The sequence below is a fragment of the Brachionichthys hirsutus genome, chromosome 5, assembly GCF_040956055.1.
Source record: "Brachionichthys hirsutus isolate HB-005 chromosome 5, CSIRO-AGI_Bhir_v1, whole genome shotgun sequence".
NCBI classification, from domain to species: domain Eukaryota; kingdom Metazoa; phylum Chordata; class Actinopteri; order Lophiiformes; family Brachionichthyidae; genus Brachionichthys; species Brachionichthys hirsutus.
The window spans coordinates 922503-944623 of NC_090901.1; the positions used below are offsets into that span (position 1 = coordinate 922503).

Below are 22121 nucleotides of genomic sequence, written 5' to 3' on the forward strand. Positions count from 1 at the left end.
AGCCTCTGAGGAGCCTGGACTCACTGTTTCCTCTTCTTCTGTTTGGGTTCCTGTGTCTCCTCTGCATCCTGTGACTGTGTGGTCTGAAAGAGATGGAAGAGGAAACACTGGAGAAGGAGCCGACAGGAAGAGAACGCTTTGATTCAGGAAAGGAGAAGTCCAAGGGGGGGGAGGAGCTACCTCCCGAGCGCCGTCCTGATGCTGCAGCGCTGCCTCCAGCGTGGCGGCGTTGATGCGGAAGTCTCTGGAGGTGCTCAGCTTCATGTACTGCATCAGATTCACCTGGACCGACACAAACGCCGTCAGCGGCCGGGCCGGATGCACGCCGCCGCCGCCGCCGGCCAGCCCTCGCGTACCTTGGATTTCTTTGAGAGTGCAATGAGGTATTTCTCATACTGCTCGATGCTGAAGATCAGGTTTGGAATGGCCTTGGTCTCGCGCAGAAGTTTAGCCTAGCGAGAGAGAAACGTGTTTAAGGTTTGTTCGGCGTAATCCAGAAACATTAAAGGAGAGCTATTCTCGCAGAGGCAGCAGCGTTCACGTCCTGCGTCTTCTTTTTCTTCTTGTCGTCTGCACCCCCGCCGCCGGGTTCTCCACTCTAACAGACGGGACGCACCGTTACACCCCCCCCCCTCCTGACAGAGGCATTTACAGCCCCTGAGCTGTACCTGAGCGTACGTGATGAAGGAGTAGCACTGTGGGGTCAGGTGGGAGCCAGATAGTTTCACCAGCTTCTCAAAGCGTGCAGGCAGCGCCCCCCGCTGGCCCGAACACACCTGGACGTACTGAAACACCCGAGAGGAAGGAAACTGCCGTGAAGTTTGAGGCGCGGCGCAGCCCGCGCTGGCCGCGAACGCGCACGTACGTATTTCACCAGGGTGGTGAGGATGTTGTAGGTGCGGCTCAGCTCTCTCAGCAGGGTGACGGTGCAGCTTCCGGGCTGCAGGGCCGTCTGGACCAGCTCATTCAACGCAGTCAGAAGAGTCCCAGCCTGCAGCGCCACCGCTTTCTCTACGGGGTCCTGCTGGCCTGCGGTCTGGGTGACGTCACCTACGACACGCAGCTTCCATCACCTCCCCCCTCAGCGCACGCCAAACTGCCAGCGTTCGATTTCTCACCAGAGACCGATCCGTTCGAAGCCAAACGGCTCTTCCTTGTTGAAATCAGCCAGTCGACTTCATCGAGCACTTTGTCCACCTGGGACAGGACCAGGACCTGGGACGGTACCGGAGTCAGAGGCGGTGTTTGCAGAACACAGAGTGAGCTTCGGTAAGAACGACTCACTGCTGCTGTGGCTGCAGTCTTCACGTTGACGATGGCAAAGTGAGACTGTTTCTCCACCTCCATGTCCTGCTCAATCAAAAGGGGGTTTGTCAGGCCCAGACCAAGCGGCTGTCAAACGTGCCTCGAGAAAAAGCACCTGCGTTCATAACTGGGATTGGAGCCGACCGAGTCCTTGCAGTCATTTTATCTGAACGCAAAGAGCGTTTGTTCCTACCTGGTCGATATCTCCGAGCTGGCTGTGAATGTCTTGGCAGAGTTCTAGCAGCAGGTTGGCGGGGCTTTTGTAGAGGACGTGCAGGCTGAAGAGGAGCAACAGGAGGCCCTTGGAGAAAGACGAGTCCTCTGAAGAGAAAACGAGCCTCAGAGCAGCTCCGACTCACCTAATAGAGACACAAATGTTCCACCCACTCACCAAAGCTGCTCTCCTTGCAGATTTTCACAGTCCATGTGATCATCTGGACAAACTGCAGGAGGAGAGGCGAGTTAGCGCGACAGAAGATAACCGCAGCTCACCTGAGAGCTCCCCGAGAGCTCGCCGAGAGCGCGCCCGAGAGCTCACCCGAGAGCTCCCCGAGAGCTCGCCCGAGAGCTCGCCCGAGAGCTCGCCCGAGAGCTCGCCTACCTGCTGGGAGGAAGGCTTCAGCTGGCGAGAGAGAACAGTCAAGATGCTGACCAGCAGCTGAGCCTCCTTGCTGTTAAAGTCTTCCTCCGCGCCGCTCAACTGAGCTAACAGCGCCCTCTGGTGGCAGAAAAGGAACCGTCACGATCCACAATATTAGATGTGATCTTTTCTTCGGATGCGCTGCAGGATATAACCGGACGAAGTGCTGCATAATTCGCTGCACCTGAAACTGTCGGATGTAAAAGTAGTTCGTCTCTGCACCGTCCTCTGGTTCGTCGTCTGCTGAGAGGTCTGCAAATATACACAACGTGTGATGAACGGCGAAACGGAAGAACGACTGTTTTCACAGTTCGGAGGTCGTGTCTGACCCGTGGTGGAGAGAAGCTGGGTCATCCTGTCTGGATAGTTCTGCTGGCAGGTTGTGAATATCCTGAGCAGACCCTCCAGACACAGGAAGGACAAGCTGGAACGCTTATCCTTCTTCCCTGGATCCTCCACAGCGCTGGGGATGTTGGTGTAACGCCACATCAGGACACTGGGGGTGATAAACGGTCATCAGTCATAAAACAGAACCGCGACAGTCCAAACGCATCGAACGATCTCAGCTGAGGGACTCAAACCGTGTCACGTCGCAGAGGAAGCTGAAGGTTCTATCTGGGTTCTGTCCGTCTGGTCCGTCGGTACATCTGGTTTCCTCCAGCTGCTGGATCTTCTGAACCGCCACGCTCACGGCGTAGCGCACGAAGCCTCCGTTTGCACGGAGCACTGAGAGAGCCTCCTCTCTGCTCTGAGAGTTATCTCTAGGGAAAAGGAAACACTTTCTGTTGTGGATCGGTCACGTGCAACAGCGATAAAGGTTCATGTGAGGAGGGCGTCACCTGAAGAGCACCGTGAGCAGACTCGATATGAAGCCCATAGACAGCAAGCTGCGGGGCGCTTTGTGCGAAGGCACTCGGGCCTTCCCGGATTTCTCCTTCAGGATTTCGGACAGCTTCTGGTAGCGGTTGAAAAGCTCCATGAGCGCCTCGAAGCGGCTTTTACTGCCACACAAAGAGACATCTAAGAACTCTACGCCCGTTAGCATCCTTAGCATCCTTAGCAGGAACACTGTGTGCTACCTGTAGTTAGCTCTGACAAAGCTGTACTCCATGAGGGCTTCATAGAGGCCCATCACCAGCCCAGCGTAGATGTTGTTCTTCACTCCAACGCTGGAGCCCATGGAGAACTCAGCAGACTTGTCCTGACCAACACACACACACACACACACAAACACACACACACCGAGCTGGTTACGCACAACCGAATACAAATACACTGATGGTCATTTGTTCCGGACCGATCCTGAAACCGGAGCTGAACCTTTCTCGAGTTCATACCAGTTCGAAATCCTCCAGTTCACTCTTGATCATGCGTGTTGTCATGCTCTCTAGAATTGTATGAAGTTCAGACTGGTATCCTTCCTCCTCCTCCTCCTCCTCCTCCTCCTCCTCGCCATCGGGATTGGCTGATCGTCGCATATTCTGCAGCCACAGCAGGCAATGAACGGTACAGCTTACCAAATGGGCCTGAAAGGGAACAGAACTATTAAGAGCGGGTCCTCGGCAACCACACGGTAAACAAACGAGCCGTGCCGTACCAGCGGCTCCTGGAGGTACACCTGGTCTCCTTTAGCTGTGATGCACGGCTGTAGTTTCACCGGGGGCAGCAGGTCCTGTTCAGGCTCGTAGTGCTGCCTCAGCTGAGGATGCAAACGCACACCGTGACACAATAACACAATAACACAATGCACAGAGACACACACGTACCTGGGAGAACAGGGTCTGCATGATGGAGCTTGCAAGTTGAGAGTTCCGGCGGAGAACGTCATAAAAACCCTGTGAAACCAAAAAGAACACGGCGCTTCAGAAACAAACACCGTTTCACTTCCTGGACATTAAAAAAGCTTCAAACTTTCTGTACGAGTTTATCTGAAGCCGAAGCTTCAGCTGTTCCTCGGCTAACGTGGCTAAATGGCATCTGATTTCAGAGTTCTGACCTCGTAGAGCACGAGGCGCACGTCAGCTTGCTGGCTGAGGCATCGGCGCAGCCCGTTGAGAATCTCCAGGCAGAACGCTTCGTTGGCCGCAGAGTTGTAACGAGAATGAACGTCCGCTTGGACCTATTCGAGGATTCAGGCAGACAGTTGTGTGAGGCGTCCTGTATCCTCACAGCGGCAGATGTTTGGCGTCTGGATCGCCCTTACCTGGCTAGAGGAGACGGTCTGGGTACACTGGCTCGACGCCAAGCTGCCCAGGACTTTAAAGTTCTTCAGCAGCAGCAGGAAGCCGATCACGGCAGACTTCCTGCCGTTCAGCTGGCTAGTGGAGTCACACAGTAGCAGAGATGTAAACGTTAATACCGATAGGATGGAAAGGTGTGACGACCCGAGCATGGTTTTACTACCTGTCACCTAAATGAGAAGAAAGAAACACACACCTGGAAAACATCGCCTTGCGAAGGACAAGAATCAAAGCATCTTTCAAGGACATGCTGACCTTGAGCAGAGGCTGGGAAAACATGTACTATTAAACAACAAGAACGTCTACGTCATTGTGTGTGTGTGTGTGTGCACGCTAAGGTACCTGGACAGCTTTTAGTAAGCCCTGAACAGTGGTCAAAGGTAGGAATGACAGGTGGTCAAACGTCTCCGTCAGCTTGGAGGACGACTCCAGGAGGATCATGGGAGCCGAGAGCACGATGTCAGAGAACAGCTCTGATGACACACAAGTAAAAACTCGGATCGCCTCATTCTACGATTTACCGGTCATCCGAGTCTGCGCTCATTCACGCAGTAACTGAGCGACGCATCAGCAGGAAGAACAAACCAAAGACCCCGCGGGGTCCTTCTGTGTTACCCAAGTAATGACTGACAGGTGAAGCCGTCTTTGAGACCAATCGATTCAAAACCTGCTCCAGGATCTCGCCTCTGATGGACTCATGCATCTGCCCCAAAACAACCACAAAGCGTTCAGTGGGAAAAACACAAGAACGGTTCTACCGGGGCAATTCAAGCAACAAAATACCTTAAAACCCTGCAAGAGCACCCAGCCCCCGAGCTGACACGCCTGCTGAGCAGGAGTCCGAGCTGAGCCAGCAGACACCTCCGTGGTCTTGCCAAAAGGTCCAGGTTTAGGTCCGAATGCATCCATGAGGAAGAAGCCGAGCTGCACCAGCCCCTGGGTCACATGATCCCAACCAAACACACTGCACAGGAGGAAGAGGAGAAACTTCAGGAAGTACAAACAGTGTGAGGAAAAAAGGATTTCGGTCCGTGTACTGTGTCAAAAACACTTGGTCTCCATGGAAACGCAGGAATAAGAGACTAACTGGTGAGTTCTCCCACCTGTTCTTGACCGTCTCCAGAATCATCAGCGCCACACTGCAGTGGCCCGGCAGAAGGTCCTGCAGGAACTTTGACCCCTGCTGCAGCTGTTCATCCTTGAAGCTCTTGATGATTGCGGCCTTCAAAAGGTCAAACACCTGCTCAAAGCAAGGAAAGTAAAGGACAATAAGGGAGCGGGAAAGATACGCCAAAGGGAAAAGGGAAAAGGGAAAAGCGTGCGGATGTCTCACGGGCTCCTCGTAACGCTGGACGTGTGCCACCGACAGCAGCAGGGCAACGCTGAAAGGACACAGGTCCCCGGAAGACACCTGCAGGAACGCAGATAAATGTACGTTGTGTTCCAAAGATCTAAAAAATAAAATAACATCTGACAACATAAGAGTCATATTTGACCTTGAAGCATTTCAGGAATTCCCTGCCCAGTTCATGGTCAAGTCGAATAGCAAACACAATGTGGAGGATCGCCGTGCCCTCCACGTGCCTCAGCTGGTCTTGTGGAATGGACTGAACCTCCAGATCCAGGCTTCGTAGGAAGGAAGCAGAGCCACATGAGATTTAGGTTGAGTCCTGTGAATGAGTCCAGCGGGAGCGACTCACTCTCCGTGCGTCTGCTCCTCCTCCTGATGAACGTCCTGCTCTTTGAAATAACCCACGATCCCATCCAGGACCTGCTTCTTACAACCCTGAAAGACGCGGCGCAGGGCAGACATTTAGGTAACGACGGTAACGACGCGCAGGAGGACGACCTGACCTGCGTGTTCCACCGTGCACACCTTTGCAGATAAGAGCAGAAGCTGATAAACCACAGGTGGGATCTCCTGGAGATTTAGTTTGGGGAACATCCGGAATATTTTCTCCACTAAAAACCGCAGCTCCTCCAATGACAATGGCACGTCCCTGAAAAAGAGGCGGAGTCACAAAAGTAACGACAGAAGATCATCCATCAAGACGAGGGAAGTGACAAGGTGGCCAAATAGTGAAGGGCGTCACCTGAACATGGTTGCCAGGTAGATAACGCATCGTGGGTCCCATCTGCATGGAACAAACAGGCAGTTACCTCCTCTGAATATTTATTAACGATCTATTATTTTGGCTTAAACATCTCCTCTCAGGGAGGAGAGTGGACATGATATATTTATGATATTTGGAGACACATCCTTACCTGCTCGAACAGAGGCTGTTGATCATCTGCCTCTTGTATTCCTCACCAGTGAGTTCACCTACAGGTACGACACGAATTAGCCACCTTGTAAAAGCTGCAGATACTTCAACAGAAGAGAGTAGCCGTTCTTACCTTTGCCGTAGGACAAGGCTTCACAGGCGGAAAGGGCCGTGAGCACAGTGGGAAACAGCTCCAAGGACTTCCCACTGCCCATTTTCCCAGCCTTAATGGCCTCAACAAATAGCGAAGCCAGTTGTGCAAGAGAAGGTCCGGAGAGCGTGTGAGTCTGTGCACGACGACGAAGGTCCAGAACGATAGAGGCCACAGCGTGCAGAGAAACGCCAAAGATTTAAAGTCATTTCATCCAAAGACGGCAGAATAACCGCCATACGAACCCCCTATAACCATCACCGTTGACTGTTGCCATGGAAATCTGTCGTTTTTGAATAGCCCTGCTCACAAAGTAATAACTAATAATCATCATTAACATGAATCTCTCGTTATTGACCTCCAGCATCAGCAGCCCGATGACGTCAGCGGCCACCTCCGTCTGGAGATCCCCGGACTCACACAGAGGAACGCAGTGCTGGTAGAGGAGCAGCCTGCGGGTCGAGCCGTCAGCGGAACCGGCGGGAGAACCTGCAGCGGGGAGGACAGTCTGGCTGCACAGGACGGATCTAAGGATCTAAAGCCGACATTGAGGACTTACCTTTTAGAAGGCCCTTCATCATCGCCCCGACGTTCTGACCCTTTAGAGCTCCGTCGGTAATCACCGCCATTATCTACGGAGCAGATCGGATGCAGTGACGTTTGTTTTCTTTTTCAAGACAGCGCTATTAAAAAAAAAAAGTAATGTTCAAAAATATTGAGGGTCTAAATTAACAAAAGTAACGTTACCTGGTCATCCGTGAGGGAAGACAGGTACTTCTGAAGCTCGTCCGCGCGGTCTTCGTCTGACAGCGAGACGATTTTATCAATCGCATTCCTCATGATCAATATACAAACAGGAAGAAGTGTCTGTTAGAAATAAATCAACGTCTGCCGCTTCGCTATCTTTGTCGACGCCTTCATAATATGTGACGAAATTCCCGCCTGGACTCGCATCCTGGGTCGCTATGTGGTTGCCATGTTTGACTCAGAATATCCCCCTCTTACATTATAGAATAATATATTAGAAAAAAGGAATCAGCGTTATCATAGTTCCACATAATAATTCTTAATTACTTTAAATAATTATTACACTATGAAACTATCATATAATAAATTACTACATCATGTTTTGGTGTTAATATTTAGTAGAATATTAATTCTTGTTTTCTTCAGACCTGGCAACGTTGTTTAAGGGGCGGGGCTTAATTTAAAGTGACGCTGACGTTAGCTCAGCGTTCACAATGCTAGTACAGTACATAACTTACTCGTTTCGGCCTTTAACGGAGTGGTAATTGTGTTTTTTAGCTCGTTTATATGCTAATATTATCGATAATATTTTAAGTTCATCTTTGTCAGTTCCGAAGTGAGGGAAATGCATGAGTGTTACAGGACCTGACGTAATACTGTGATGTTCTGTGTTCTGTGTTCTGCCAATCACATGCTCTGTCCGCGCGCATGCGCATTGTTGTACGGACCTGATAAAGAAGCCTGTTAAAACATTCCTGTGTCTCATTGTTTTATCTGTCAGCACCGACACGATCAATGTGCGTGCTGAAATCAGGCAAAAAAAAAGGGTCAAATATCGATTATATTGTCTTTTTATTGTGTTCAGTTTCTTTTAGGTTATAATTGTTTTTAATTATTGCCTTCTGTTTTTGAAGACATTTTATATTTTATATATATCGTTCCCAATGTTCTGCAACTGGGTTTGTAAAATCTTGTTTTGAATTTAAAGCAGGAGGCACATACACTACGCGCTTACGTCATCGATGTGACGTCAGAGGGGATGTTTCTGTTTCAACCACGCAAGGACGCCAGCCACACTGCGGCTGACAGACACGTCGTAATGTTGCGCGTTTGGTGACTCCGGATGGCTGTTTGCGCCAGGCTCTGCGGGGGGGGGCAGTCGCGGAGGTGCAGGAGGCGACAGCGGCCGAACCAACCGGATCAGAGCAGCGACTCGGACATGGACGAGGAAGAAGAGGAGCGGATCGAGGGCCGGAGGAAGAGCTACGGCGGCGGAGGCCCGGAAAGCGGCGTTGCCTCTGCGGGGCCGAGTGACTCTGGTGAATGTCGTGCCAGCGGGAGCGGCTGTCTGGAGCGCACACGCACACGCACACGCACACGCACGGGGACTCCACACCCGCAGTCATTGGCGGATTTACCGCCGGAGCTCTTGGTGGAAATATTGTCCATGCTTCCCGGAACAGCGTTACCGGACGTCGCCCTCGTCTGCAAGAGATTCCGGCAAATCATCAACACTGAGACGATATGGAGGAGGCGGTGCGTGGAAGGTAAATAGTCCGACCGGTGGAGGTGAATAGTCCGACCGGTGGAGGGGAATAGTCCGACCGGTGGAGGGGAATAGTCCGACCGGTGGAGGGAAATAGTCCGACCGGTGGAGGTGAATAGTCCGACCGGTGGAGGTGAATAGTCCGACCGGTGGAGGTGAATAGTCCGACCGGTGGAGGGAAATAGTCCGACCGGTGGAGGTGAATAGTCCGACCGGTGGAGGTGAATAGTCCGGCCGGTGGAGGTGAATAGTCCGACCGGTGGAGGTGAATAGTCTGACCGGTGGAGGTGAATAGTCTGACCGGTGGAGGTGAATAGTCCGACCGGTGGAAGGGAATAGTCTGACCGGTGGAGAGGAATAGTCCGACCGGTGGAGGGGAATAGTCCGACCGGTGGAGGTGAATAGTCTGACCGGTGGAGGTGAATAGTCTGACCGGTGGAGGGGAATAGTCCGACCGGTGGAGGGGAATAGTCCGACCGGTGGAGGGGAATAGTCCGACCGGTGGAGGTGAATAGTCCGACCGGTGGAGGGGAATAGTCCGACCGGTGGAGGGGAATAGTCCGACCGGTGGAGGGGAATAGTCCGACCGGTGGAGGTGAATAGTCCGACCGGTGGAGGTGAATAGTCCGAGCGGTGGAGGTGAATAGTCTGACCGGTGGAGGTGAATAGTCTGACCGGTGGAGGGGAATGGTCCGACCGGTGGAGGGGAATGGTCCGACCGGTGGAGGTGAATGGTCCGACCGGTGGAGGTAAATAGTCCGACCGGTGGAGGTGAATAGTCCGACCGGTGGAGGGGGATAGTCCGACCGGTGGAGGGGGATAGTCCGACCGGTGGAGGGAAATAGTCCGACCGGTGGAGGTGAATGGTCCGACCGGTGGAGGTAAATAGTCCGACCGGTGGAGGTGAATAGTCCGGCCGGTGGAGGTGAATAGTCCGGCCGGTGGAGGTGATCTTGATCTTCTCCAGTGAATGGATTAGAATAATACAACTGCATGAATTTAATCTCCGTGATAAAGTATCTGCCTGGCAGGTGTTTCACATCTGGATTGTTTGGGATTACGACCTCCTCGTTCACGCAGCCGCTGAGGAGTGAGGAGTGAGGAGTGAGGAGTGAGGAGTGAGGAGTGAGGAGTGAGGAGTGGACGAACAGCAGCAACGCTCCCAGCACACGGATAAGAGACATTTATCAATGCAAGCGTTCTCTCTGCAGAGTTCGGAGTGATGGATGACCTGAGGAAGATGGAAGTGGGCGGGATGTCCAGCTACGACCTCTACGTTAAGCGTGAGTGGATGAATTCACCCCTTCATTGAGCCTCTGATTCAAACGTTTAGTTCTGGAGCGGTGCCGTCGGTGTGATTGATTAACGGGTCCAACGTCAGCCACGCCCTCCTTCGCCTGATAACAGATCAACCGGTTTCTTTCTTTTTTGCACGGTGTCGCTCAGAGTACATCGGATGTCACATCTGTTGTCGTGTTGTGCTCGTGTGTTGCAGTGCTTCACCCGTACAGACACATCCTGGGCCTGTGGCAGCCTGACATTGGGCCTTATGGTGGATTGCTGAACGTTGTGGTAAGCCCTGGTTCTGAATAATGAATAACACGTCGCATGTTTGTCCCATTATACGCACCATTAAAGTCCTCCCTTCAGGTGGACGGGCTTTTCGTCATTGGATGGATGTATCTGCCACCCCATGACCCTCGCGTGGAGGACCCCATGAGACGACGGCCACTCTTCCGAATCCACGTGTGGGAGAGCAAAAAGGCCACAGTGGAGTGTATGTACGGACACAAGGGTCCCCACACAGGAGACATACAGGTACAGGAGAGCACAGATATGCTCTGCACGCCTAAGAAGATTTGAATTTTAGACCAGAAGCTAATAAATGTGTCACGTTGTCATTTTTAGACCGGGAAGAAGGACGAATTTTCTACAAAGTGTAACCAGACTGATCATCACCGCATGCCAGGGGGCAGGCAGGAGGTCAGTTAACCCTAACCCTAACCTGCAGCCTGATTACAGGTGACTCATTTAGTTTGTTTTTGAATCCTAAGTGCTTTAGTCATGTAAAATGTCAACGTCTGCTATTTTACTGTTATATCATTTACGTGTGTGTGTGTGTGTGTGTGTGTGTGTGTAGGAGTTCAGGACATGGCTGGAGGAAGAATGGGGCAGGACACTTGAAGAAATCTTCCACGAGCACATGCAGGAGCTCATCCTGATGAAGTTCATTTATACCAGCCAATATGAGTAAGGGCCTTTCATCCTTTCATCACGCTGTGACGTCATCCTGAGGGATCAGTGGATAACCCGTCCGTTATCGGCTCTCTTCTCACAGTAACTGCTTGACGTACCGGAGAATCTACCTTCCTCCTGCGATGCCCTCTGACCTGCTGCGCCCCGGCCTCTTCAAAGGAACCTACGGCAGCCACGGCTTGGAGATTGTCATGCTCAGTTTCCGTCAGACTTCTGCAAGAGCTACCAAGATTACCGTAAATTGGGGAATGACAGTGCTTGACTTATAAGTGATTTGAACAAACAGAAATAAATCGTACGCATGTTGGCCCCGTATAAAATAGAATGGCACTCAGTAGAGCTTAAACTTCCATCAAAGCACAGCAGTTACTTATTTTAAAGCAAACCTAAATGCTTCCATCCAACCATTCATTTTCCTGTAGACGAGATGATTGTGATCCGTTTATCTGCCTTGCGGGGAGGTCACAGGTCGCCTATCCCAGCTGACTATGGACCAAAGGCAGGGGACGCTCGGGAACAGACGCCAGCTCATCACGGGGCGTAAACCTAAATCCAAATTCCATTTATTATCGTAATAAAGCTCTTCATATCATAACGGTCAGGCCATAAGCCGTGTGTATTGCATCACACAAAACATTTATAGAGAGGAAAGCGTGTTTTCGCTTTGACACGCGTCCCAATCGTCCAGCGGCTTCAAGGAAACACTCTCAAACCTATTCTTTTGATGATGAGACAGTGAAATAGATCAATATATCAAATCCTGAATGTGCCGCTTCATTTTCTAATCTCTCAGTTTCATCTAAATCTGTTTTGCACTATTGATGGAAATGGTGAAAATGTCACAAAGAAAATTCTGGATACGTGCTGCCTATTTGGATCCGCTATAAAATCTACAGTTCTTCTGTAGACAGACTTAAATGACCTCCACCCAGGAGTTTATATTTAAGAGTCGGTATATAAACGTACGTAACTGACAAACACGCTACGACTCCAAGCAGAAGATATTTCTTTATCACGCAGTCTGAGACTTTCTGCCATAAGGCTTTATATTTCAAAATCATTTAAAATAAAATCCGAGGCATTCAAGGGAATGTTGGCTTGTGAACTTAGCTTATGCTGAGTCCCTCAGGTGTGGCCTACTGGTCTTCCTTGTACTGTAACCATTCGTCAGGCTTTAATAGTGACAGCTTAGACATTTTAACACCTCGAAACCAAACGTGTCATTCATCAACCCTCCACGTTCGTCTGCTACTAATGACACAGATCTGGATTCTTCCTCCTTCCTCCAGGGAGACCCCAATGTTCCTGCGGGGCAGCTGACCTTGGATGTTGACCTGAGCCGGCCAGTTGTGCTCCCAGATTTGGAGCAACAGCGCAACATAGAGGAGCTGTCCCGGCTTGTGCTGGAGGTGCAGGAGGAAGCACGGAGAGAAGCGACGCAAGCCAGCGGTGCAGCGGCCGGAGCGTCCGGTGCAGCGGCCGGAGCGTCTGGTCCGGCGGCCGGAGCGTCTGGTGCGGCGGCCGGAGCGTCTGGTCCGGCGGCCGGAGCGTCTGGTGCAGCGGCCGGAGCGTCTGGTGCAGCGGCCGGAGCGTCTGGTGCAGCGGCCGGAGCGTCCGGTCCGGCGGCCGGAGCGTCTGGTGCAGCGGCGGGAGCGTCTGGTGCAGCGGCGGGAGCGTCTGGTGCGGCGGCCGGAGCGTCTGGTGCAGCGGCCGGAGCGTCTGGTGCAGCGGCCGGAGCGTCTGGTGCAGCGGCCGGAGCGTCTGGTGCAGCGGCCGGAGCGTCTGGTGCTGCCGGGGAAGCAGAATGTGTTGAGATGGAGCCCGAAGCGTGTTCAGATAGCCGTCAGCCTGGCCCCGGCATAGCCGCCACCGATCATCCTGAAGCCCAGCCCTTCGTCCTGCCCGTGGGGGTCACGGCTCGTAATGATATGTACCCCCGTACCTGCAGGAGATGGTATGAGTTCCTTAGAATTTCACTGTTGCTGACTTTGCTCTAGTAACAACACTGTTATTATTACTGCGTTGCCATCTTATTGAAAGGTCACAGTTAAACTCAAATCAAGCTCTCGTGAGTCGTGAGTCGGCTGAACGTCGGTAGATTTCATGCTTTGTGCTTCAGGATCATCACCAAACCTTTTATGACTGATGAGCTGCCGTTTCTCCCTTTCAGCTTCTATGGGACGGGCCTAATTGCTGGGCACGGATTTACAAGTCCAGAGCGCACCCCGGGGCTCTTTGTGCTGTTTGATCAGGATCATTTTGGCTTCATCTGGCTGGAGCTGAAGTCTTTCAGTTTGTACAGTCGCCTGACGGACCACCTGGCCCACGCTCACGCCCCGAACATGGAGCAGTTTGAGGCCATGCTGTGCAACATGCAGTCCTGGACGTCCTGATGCAACACATCTCTAATCGGAAAGCATTTTATCGTCACCTCTGTGCTCTGCTGACATTGTTGCTATTACAGTATCTTCTGATCTTTACTCACTGTATTTGATTAAACCATGTAATTAAGCTAGTTCGATGACCCTAAGCACTTTGAAAGGCCCTCGACTCCGTGAGAACATAATCCTCCCCTGCAGCATGATAACAGTTCACGTTAATATTTTTATTTATGTATTTATTTATGTCATTTCAAACCACTTCTTATGGATCAAACTTTATGTGCCTATAATTCTAAAAACATGTCTGTACTTGGTAGTGCTTGAGGAAGATAAAGGTTTCCAATGCGTTGTGTGTGTGTGTGTGTGTGTGTGTGTGCGCGCCCCCTACGCACTAAACTGCATGCTGCGTTTCATTTCTGTCTGATCTGACGTCGCATTCGGAATCATTACCTGAACATGCCTCTGTTTTTACGTTTTAGAAACATGACTAACAACAACAACAACAAAGCATCTCGGGTGTTTCCTCTTTGCCAGCATAAAGGTATTCATGTGTGTTACAAAAATGTATGAAGTTAAACTCATTCTATTTGAAATCCTGATTTTTACAAATAGGCAATTTTTAAATGATTGATAAGAGCATTTTCTGCTCTGTCAAACACTGACAGAAATTTGCTCGACAGAATTTTGTTCTTTAACGAAAATATTTCTGTCAACAAAAGGCTTTGGCTCATTGTTCCACATTAATCCTACATTTATTGTCAGAATACCTGAGATAATACATAAATTGGAAAAATGTACTTGCTGTAATCCAATAGAATAATATAACCATGCATAAAGTGGATTTATATGAAATGATACCGGTTTTGTGCTTACATAATTTATTGACGGCAGTGTCTATAACCTTTGAAATGTATTGCATTGGTTGTTTGTTTAGAAGGTAACATTTGCTTGGCTTCGATCCTGCAAAGCTTTCCGCCCTCGTTTTCAATTTGACCTTGAGACCAGACTTGTTGATCATTCTAGACTCTTTACGGCTCAAAGTGCATCTCAAAGCACGAAGTCGCTGTCTGGATGTCTTCGTGGGGCCTGCTGGAGCTGCCCCGTAGCTTTCTTACTCAAGTGCACTTTTCTGGGCAGAATAGTGGATCAGTTTAATCCACAGGCCGGCATTATTCTATTAATTGCAGCTTTACTCAAATTTGCAAAAAACAAAAAGTGTCAGCTAAAACATCAACTTAATTTTTATCGCATTGTATTAATTTCCTCTGAACTTTATAGAAGATTTAAGACATCTCTCTACCCAGCGATGATCGAATGATTGACCTTGAACAATGCTGCTTGGTACTATTTTAAAATGCCATACACCTAATTTTGTGACCTATTGAACTGCTCAGAACGGACTTCAGGGAGCTTTTCAGCTTAAGCATTCTCAGTAATAATAAAAACTAAAATATGAATTGAACCTTTTTGTCTAGTCTTATTTTCAGTGGTTTGCACATGTTTACTATTTTAACTCTTAACTAAAATAATTAAAATCAGTTATGTATATTCTAAAATGTTAGTTTCTGAGCAGCAGACTCACTTTTATGTTGTTTAGCACTATTCATGCTCAGCTCCAAAACGTATTCTGCTGCAGGAATGATGGATGATTACAGAAAGGAGAATACAATTTCTACCCTGGATATTTTTGGTTGTTGAATTGATTTTAAATTTATGCAATTAATTTATGCATTACATCCTGTTTCATAAAACACTGCTGGGACGACCCAGCAGATGGGTATTTTTGGCTATTTTTAATGTTCCTTAAATGGGACAATAATGTTTTCAAACAGCTGATGCAAACATTGATCATATTTTAAACTTGAATAAAACCTCATTTATTCAGTCAGACCGATACGTATATCATGATTGTGCTGAAATAATAATGGATGTAAACACTATCTCTGACCCTTAAATGTATTTGATTAGGATCTAAAGATTGCCCGTACAGATATTCCCTCCCGATGTTCAAAGGGCATTTCCTGACGAGAATGTGACCCTTGCTCTCTCTGAAGATGCACAGTGAAAGGATCCACTTCCTAAATTCCATCCAATGTACAGTGCTTTGCATGGGTTTCAGAAAGTACTTGAATTTATTACAAACTTGTGAACATGATGTTGGTCTAATAGGTTTTTGACTTCTTGTGGTTAATATGGACGGCAGAAAGAGGGGACTATTCTACAGCTCAGAGTGATCCCCTTCTTCTTCTTCTTTGATCTTCTCTGGGAGAGTCTCTGTCAGGAAGACAAACTGTTTTTTCTTCAAATGCTGACTGGTTGTCTGCTCCTGTAACCCAATTATTAAGTAGTTTTCTTCTGTTCCATACCATTCCATTATGTGGCCCTCACAGGAAAAAGTTTGGGGACCCCTAATTTACATGGACACAATTTATTTAATCCGGTCAGAGTTCGGAGTAAAATTGATCGGATGCACTGTGTTCATGGACCCTAAAAATATTGATCCGATTAGGACTTGCGTGTCACGCTTTCGAACAGAATAAATTATTTTCACATGAGAAATTTTTAACAAATATAGCGGAAATAGTACAAGAAGAAGCCGTAGCGACTTCCGTTGTAAACAAGACATGACTCCTCCCTTTTCTGATTGAAATGTCAGTGTTATTTCACGCGTTTTCCCCGTTTGCGCGGTTAGTTTCCTCCTTTAATGTCTCCGGCAACATGTTTGTCTCAGATATTGACCAGTTCTGTCTTTAGCCCGCTCTGCTTCAGCGAGCTTCCAGGAATAACAGAAGCGCGTATCGCTGACGTCACAGACATGCGCTGTAAGGACGGCTTGTACCGAAACATCGGAATAAGTGTTTTCATGCGCCCCGATCGGATCATCAATCGGTATAAACCACCCCTCTCGACCGGAATAGAATCTTGATCGGATTGAGCTTGATTGGGTCAGACTAATCCGATTGAGGTGTGTACATAAAGCATTTTTATTCCGATCAGTCTTTTAATCCGATTAAATGTGTCCATGTAAACTTTTGAAATGAACTGTGAAACGCAGACGGAATGCAGAAACTGAATGTCAGACGTATTTTAATGGGTTTCAGAAAGTACTTTAATTTATTACAAACTTGTGAACATGATGTTGGTCTAATAGGTTTTTGACTTCTTGTGGTTAATATGGATGGCAGAAAGAGGGGACTATTCTACAGCTCAGAGTGATCCCCTTCTTCTTCTTCTTTGATCTTCTCTGGGAGAGTCTCATTCATGAAGACAAACTGTTTTTTTCTTCAAATGCTGACTGGTTGTCTGCTCCTGTAACCCAATTATTAAGTAGTTTTCTTCTGTTCCATACTTTGGCCAGTGGACAAGACCAGCCCCATTAGGAGACCTATACACAGAGGGACACTCTCAGCATGTTTGTCTTTTCTCCTTCAGTATTACATATTGAGACTGAACTCCTACCCTGTGCGAGCAAAGTTGCCCCAGTAGCTCATCATGCGTATGCTGAACTGCTCCTCTTCATCAGAGCACTCAACTAAAACAATTGAGAATATGATAAACCAATTTTCAATGTACAGTGGAAAGCCCAAGGAACACCCAGATTACTGGCGTTACATTGAAAAGTGATTCTCAAATTTCACTTACATGAAACCTTGACATGACTCGTTGTGAGGCACATTCCAAATACTGTGAATATTTCATCTCCATGGTCAGACCCAACAAAGCTTGGCCTTTTTGACTGCAGGAACTTTGGAGCATACTGGTACTCGTACAGGTACACAGGGGCGCCTGCATCTAGAAGTAGACACATTTAAAAATGTATTGTTTCTGAGTGCTTGACGTAGAGATTAAACGTTGGTTGAGGAATCAATCTTCATATTTTTGTGTAAATGCACTACCTCTGTGGGCGTCAGCCGTCTTAACGGCTGGAACCACAAACATCAGATCACCAATCAGCTCAGTGAGCCCATCTCTGTTTTTCACCCGATCTTCACCGGTTCCAACATATTCATCTACTATCAAATTCTTGTAGGCAGCATCTTTGGGCTTTAGAAAATGAGCATTCTGTCAGATGTCTGGGCAAGATTTAAAAAAAAGCATGTTCAAGCATTAGGCAGTGTCGTCTCACATCAGGGTAGAACATGGCCATGAAGTTCATGAGCTGCTCCCGATCAATTCCCTCTGTCCAGTTTGGAGGAGCTAAGAACTAAAGGAAGAGACATCTGGATTAACATTTCAGATACTTATATTGTTTTCGTGGCCCAAAATGCAATCAATTAAGTGTAAACACTCACATTAGGTAATAACCAACCCCCTTCGTCATCATTAACACCAGTCATAAAAGGTAAAGTGAGAATCTCCTTTTTCGCAAGGAGTTCATTCACAGGTTTTCTCAGGAAATGTCCATCAGTGATTATGGGAAATCTCAGTCTTTCATTCTTAAGAAAAGAAAATGTGTTAGAGAATAGACGAGATAAAGACAACATAAAAAATACAAAATACAAATCCCATCAAGTCAACTAATATCAGATTAATATCTCACCTGCCCAAGATTTACAATGGCATCGGTATTCATGTTTTTAATGCAATGAGCGATCTGCTCTGTGCTGTTCTGACTACAGCCAGATATATTTGCTACCATCTGAGGACAACGGATTAGAGAACATAGATGATGTAATATACTCAATCATTCCCATTAAACACAGTTTATACACCAAAATAAAGACGCTGAGCATCAACCTGTGCCACAGGTAGAGGATCGTTGTATTTGGAATTTGTATCCAACAGAAAACTCATTGCTGCAGTGCCGCTCTCAGCAATGGCATGGTGGAACAAGCCCTCAGACAATGGTGAAAGAAGCTGTTGAGCCAAATCACACAAAAAACAATACAATCATTGGTTCTGTGAGCAGCAGTATCTTTGATTGACCTGCAGTGTGTTTGTGATACAGTGTAGTAGTAATAATATTAACAATTACTGTACTTTATTTAAGGTAAATTGGTCCTTACCATGAGGGATACACTCACTCCGCCGGCAGATTCCCCAAATATGGTAACTAAATTTGGATCTCCTCCAAAATTGTGAATGTGTTTCTGGGTCCACTTCAGAGCCTCGATCTGGTCGAGCAAACCAAAGTTTCCTGACATGTATTCATCGCCAGTGCTGCATGGAACAAGCATTTACAGCTTTTTTGGTTACTTATTGGTAAAAAATTATTACTTAGTAGTATGACCGGCTTACAGTCCTGTCATAATCCTCTTTTTTTTACCGTGTACACTGTTCGGAACTTAAAAGTTTCTACGTAAGATTATTCACAAAAGTTGACCGAAATGGCAGTTTTTTTCAGAAGCACTTATTTTACCTGAGAAAGCCCAAAAGACCCAAGCGGTACTGGATAAGAACCACAACCACATCCTGGTATGCAGCTAAGGCGGAGCCATCGTACACAGAAGCTGAACCCATAGCAAACCCTCCACCGTGGATCCAGACCATAACCTGGAAAGGTAATGAAGAACCTTGATCCCTTCAACTGAGCATAAAGAACACATTTATTTGATTCTTACTGAGGGCATAGAAATCATAAAAACTTTGTTCTGAATAAACTCTTGACATTAACAAAAGGGCTGTTTTGTGCTAAACCTTCTTCATTCTGGTTCATATTGCCGTTATTGATTCACTATTGATTATCCGAAGCTGAATCTCCGTTACTGAGAACTCCAAACTGCAGCAAAGGTTCTTACTGGGAGTTTGGCATCATGAGCTCTGTTTGCAGGAGAGTAAATGTTGAGATAAAGGCAGTCTTCAGAAATGTCTGGGAGATCTGCCACCAGACCAATTATTTTCATCATACTGGAAACAGCTTCTATACTCTGAACACACCTAAAAACCATGATTAATCAATAAATATTGGGAAGCATTTCTCCATGTTTTATATGCAACAACTGACACAAGTGGTTTCCTTACATGGGTGGCTGCTGAGTAGCGTTCCGCACGCCCTCCCATCTCTCCACAGGCTGGGGGGCAGCCAGCCTCAGAGCGGGACCCACGGCTGGCTTGGCAAATGGGACCCCCAAGAAGGCGTGGACCCCAGTCTCCTTCCCCTTCACACTCACGTACTCACCTCTCAGGCTGCCCAGCTCTGTGTGGACCTGTGGTGCTGTGAGGATATTAGAACTACATCAGAATTGTAATGAGAAATTGTAAAATGTCTCGACCCAATCCTAGTTCCAGTAAAGATAAATAAATAAATATCATGGTGTTACAGCCGGAACATCACGCTATGCTGACGTCATATTCTTCACACTCGCTCATGTTAACGTGAATCAAATAGTTGATGCATTAGTCAACAGACAAAATGAATAAACAACTATTTCAATAATAAATGAATTTTATGTGTGAGAATCTGTTTTCCTGGTTTTATTTATTCATACTGTGAATACCAAACTTGCAGAGAACAGTGCAATAATTATTACTTTGAAATGCACTGACCTTTCCGCTTTACAGAACACTGTGTTATTGTATTGTGTGAACATTGTTTTTTTACTCCGGCCCTGGATGAAGCCGATAAGTTTCCCTCGGCAAAAAAAGGAGAGTACTTGCCCACTCCTTGGTCGGTAAGACCATAGGAGTTTATCACACCTGCGAGTTGATTGTTCTTAGCTAAGCCATCATGTGTCTCACAGACAGGACAGAACACCTGAATAATGCTTACAGATCAAAATCAAAACCAAAATGGAAAAACGGACAGAACTTTATTGTTATAACGTTAGGTCAGTTGGATCTGTAAATAAAAGCAATAATGGTAATTATATATATATTTACTCACCTTGTAGATCTGCCGCAAAACTCAGGCATAAAACTGTGAGAATAGAAACGAGAGTTCGCCCCACACAGAACTGCATGCTGGTGAGTGGATATTGATCCTGACAGGAAATGTAAAGGAGAGAGGAACCGATCGATACTGGTGGAGCGCTGCAACCAGTGTGACGTTTCACAGGAGGAAACCAGCTGTTTTATAGCAGCGGGCAGGTGAGCAGCAGGAAACGGGCTTTCCCGTCGTCTCTCGCTGTCCTATTATCCGTTATTTCCGACACGCAGTACCGTGTTCTGAAATGAACCGTGAAACCCGGACACAAATGACTCAAATCAGCTTTTCTTGACACCAGTTTGTATTTTGTTTCTTTCCTGTAATCCTATCCTAATGCTTGTATTTACAGCTATAAGCACAGGCAGTCACTTCGCTCCCATCGGGCCAGTGGCGCAATGGATAACGCGTCTGACTACGGATCAGAAGATTCTAGGTTCGACTCCTGGCTGGCTCGGAATTCTTTTTTAGCTTTTTCCATTTTACTGGATGTTTTGCTTCTGCCGTCATTTGCGAAATAGTTGTTTTTAACTTCACAGTCTCTTCGCCATTGGATGTAAATCTTGGATTCTTCTGTACCATTTCCTTTTATCTGTTTTTGTTTTGATCTTTTGTCTGCTGTGGCCTCTTGCCAGGTCATCATTGTAAATGAGAAGCAGTTCTCAATTGATTTTACCTGGTAAAATAAAGATTACATGTAAAAAAAAGTGTATTAACAATAATCAGAAAACGGCCAGCCAGTAAAAATGAATTAATAAGTGAAACCCAGTTTAAAAGTATAAATCTGCACATCTAACGTCGTATAATATTTGATGTGGGGGAAAACCAAGAACAACTAAACATCTTTCTGTTATAGTTTCCTGTTAAAATAAGTGGATGACTTGTGACGCGCAGCTCCCGCTAAGGCGGCTAGCGTCAGGCGGCTGTTCCCTCCTGCGAGCGGACACCCTCCGCACGAGAAGGCAGGGCCCATCTCTCGCGAGGAACGGCGCCATTATCGGAATCTCTACAAACAACACGAGAATTCGCCGTTCACACGGTAATATAACCCAATCTTACGCGTGCATGTGTTGCGCGGCAGCACTGGACGGAAGACGCTGACTCGAAATCATGTTTAATTGTTATTTATTCCAACATTGTATGATTATTGCACTACATTTCGGAGGCCTTCGGGCCCAACTAGCAGGCTAACCGACGCGCTAGCCCAAACGGCGGCTTTAGAGTTAGCACGCAGGCTCGTAAATCCGTTTTTGAATATCGGCTAACATTAGCTGGCATATGTTTTTCGGTATGCTAGTTAGCTTGGGTCAGTGTAAATGCGAGTTTTAAAAATCAAATCAAAAATACAGTACTATTTTTAAAATACATCATAGATGTATGAGTCGTAAAGACCGGTCTCCGCTGGGTTTTCGTTAGTTTTGCGTTTCACATCGGACTCCGTTAGCTCGGCGCTCCGGAGCTGAACTGCGGAGGCGCTCCTGATACCGCCGCAGAACACTCTGGCAGTATTTGACCAGATGTTGAGATGAGTTGCATTTTCCATCGAAACGAGATTTGTGTCCGTTACCCCAACGTGACGCGTTTCACAATACCACGAGTTAATGCTTAAGAATACTCTCAAATCAAATACCTTCAAGGATTGAAGGTATTTGCACAACTTGGTGTTTATCGAAATATAAGTTTGTAGTTCGTTCACTTTCCGCAAAACACACGTAATGCAGGCAGTTAA

General features: G+C 47.5%; 3 protein-coding genes and 1 non-coding gene across 4 annotated transcripts; 2 read left to right on the forward strand and 2 right to left on the reverse strand.

The window, feature by feature from the left end:
• Window positions 1-20: 20 nt before the first annotated feature.
• fanci (FA complementation group I) lies at window positions 21-7443 on the reverse strand. Its single transcript, XM_068739063.1, has 36 exons — window positions 7348-7443; window positions 7160-7232; window positions 6959-7089; window positions 6583-6736; window positions 6451-6508; window positions 6279-6320; window positions 6062-6185; window positions 5886-5971; window positions 5682-5811; window positions 5519-5596; window positions 5289-5425; window positions 4969-5149; window positions 4801-4888; window positions 4528-4658; window positions 4382-4452; window positions 4149-4263; window positions 3942-4064; window positions 3712-3780; window positions 3543-3644; window positions 3283-3471; window positions 3025-3146; window positions 2785-2946; window positions 2527-2706; window positions 2275-2441; window positions 2130-2197; window positions 1907-2023; window positions 1697-1748; window positions 1499-1626; window positions 1285-1350; window positions 1119-1215; window positions 866-1050; window positions 669-785; window positions 524-598; window positions 357-452; window positions 181-282; window positions 21-83 (listed from the first exon to the last, which is right to left on the reverse strand). Exons 1-36 carry the CDS (start codon window positions 7438-7440, stop codon window positions 21-23), a joined length of 3972 nt encoding a protein of 1323 aa, XP_068595164.1. The 5' UTR covers window positions 7441-7443.
• A 1014-nt stretch (window positions 7444-8457) lies between these two features.
• Window positions 8458-14974, forward strand: fbxo31 (F-box protein 31). The gene is made up of 11 exons (XM_068739382.1): window positions 8458-8638; window positions 8750-8894; window positions 10105-10176; window positions 10389-10465; window positions 10544-10711; window positions 10802-10876; window positions 11034-11143; window positions 11232-11385; window positions 12439-12661; window positions 12986-13103; window positions 13320-14974. The coding sequence occupies exons 1-11, from the start codon at window positions 8471-8473 to the stop codon at window positions 13540-13542; spliced, it is 1533 nt and encodes a 510-aa protein (XP_068595483.1). The 5' UTR covers window positions 8458-8470; the 3' UTR covers window positions 13543-14974.
• Window positions 14975-15748: 774 nt separating this feature from the next.
• Window positions 15749-20429, reverse strand: LOC137893831 (cocaine esterase-like). The gene is made up of 14 exons (XM_068739269.1): window positions 20354-20429; window positions 19492-19684; window positions 19269-19407; window positions 18890-19023; window positions 18537-18690; window positions 18268-18387; window positions 18071-18169; window positions 17823-17966; window positions 17657-17734; window positions 17427-17574; window positions 17173-17322; window positions 16990-17062; window positions 16804-16915; window positions 15749-15820 (listed from the first exon to the last, which is right to left on the reverse strand). Exons 1-14 carry the CDS (start codon window positions 20427-20429, stop codon window positions 15749-15751), a joined length of 1692 nt encoding a protein of 563 aa, XP_068595370.1.
• Window positions 20430-20776: 347 nt separating this feature from the next.
• Window positions 20777-20849, forward strand: trnar-acg (transfer RNA arginine (anticodon ACG)). Its single transcript has one exon. It is a non-coding gene; the product is annotated as a tRNA-Arg (tRNA).
• The last annotated feature ends 1272 nt before the right edge of the window (window positions 20850-22121 follow it).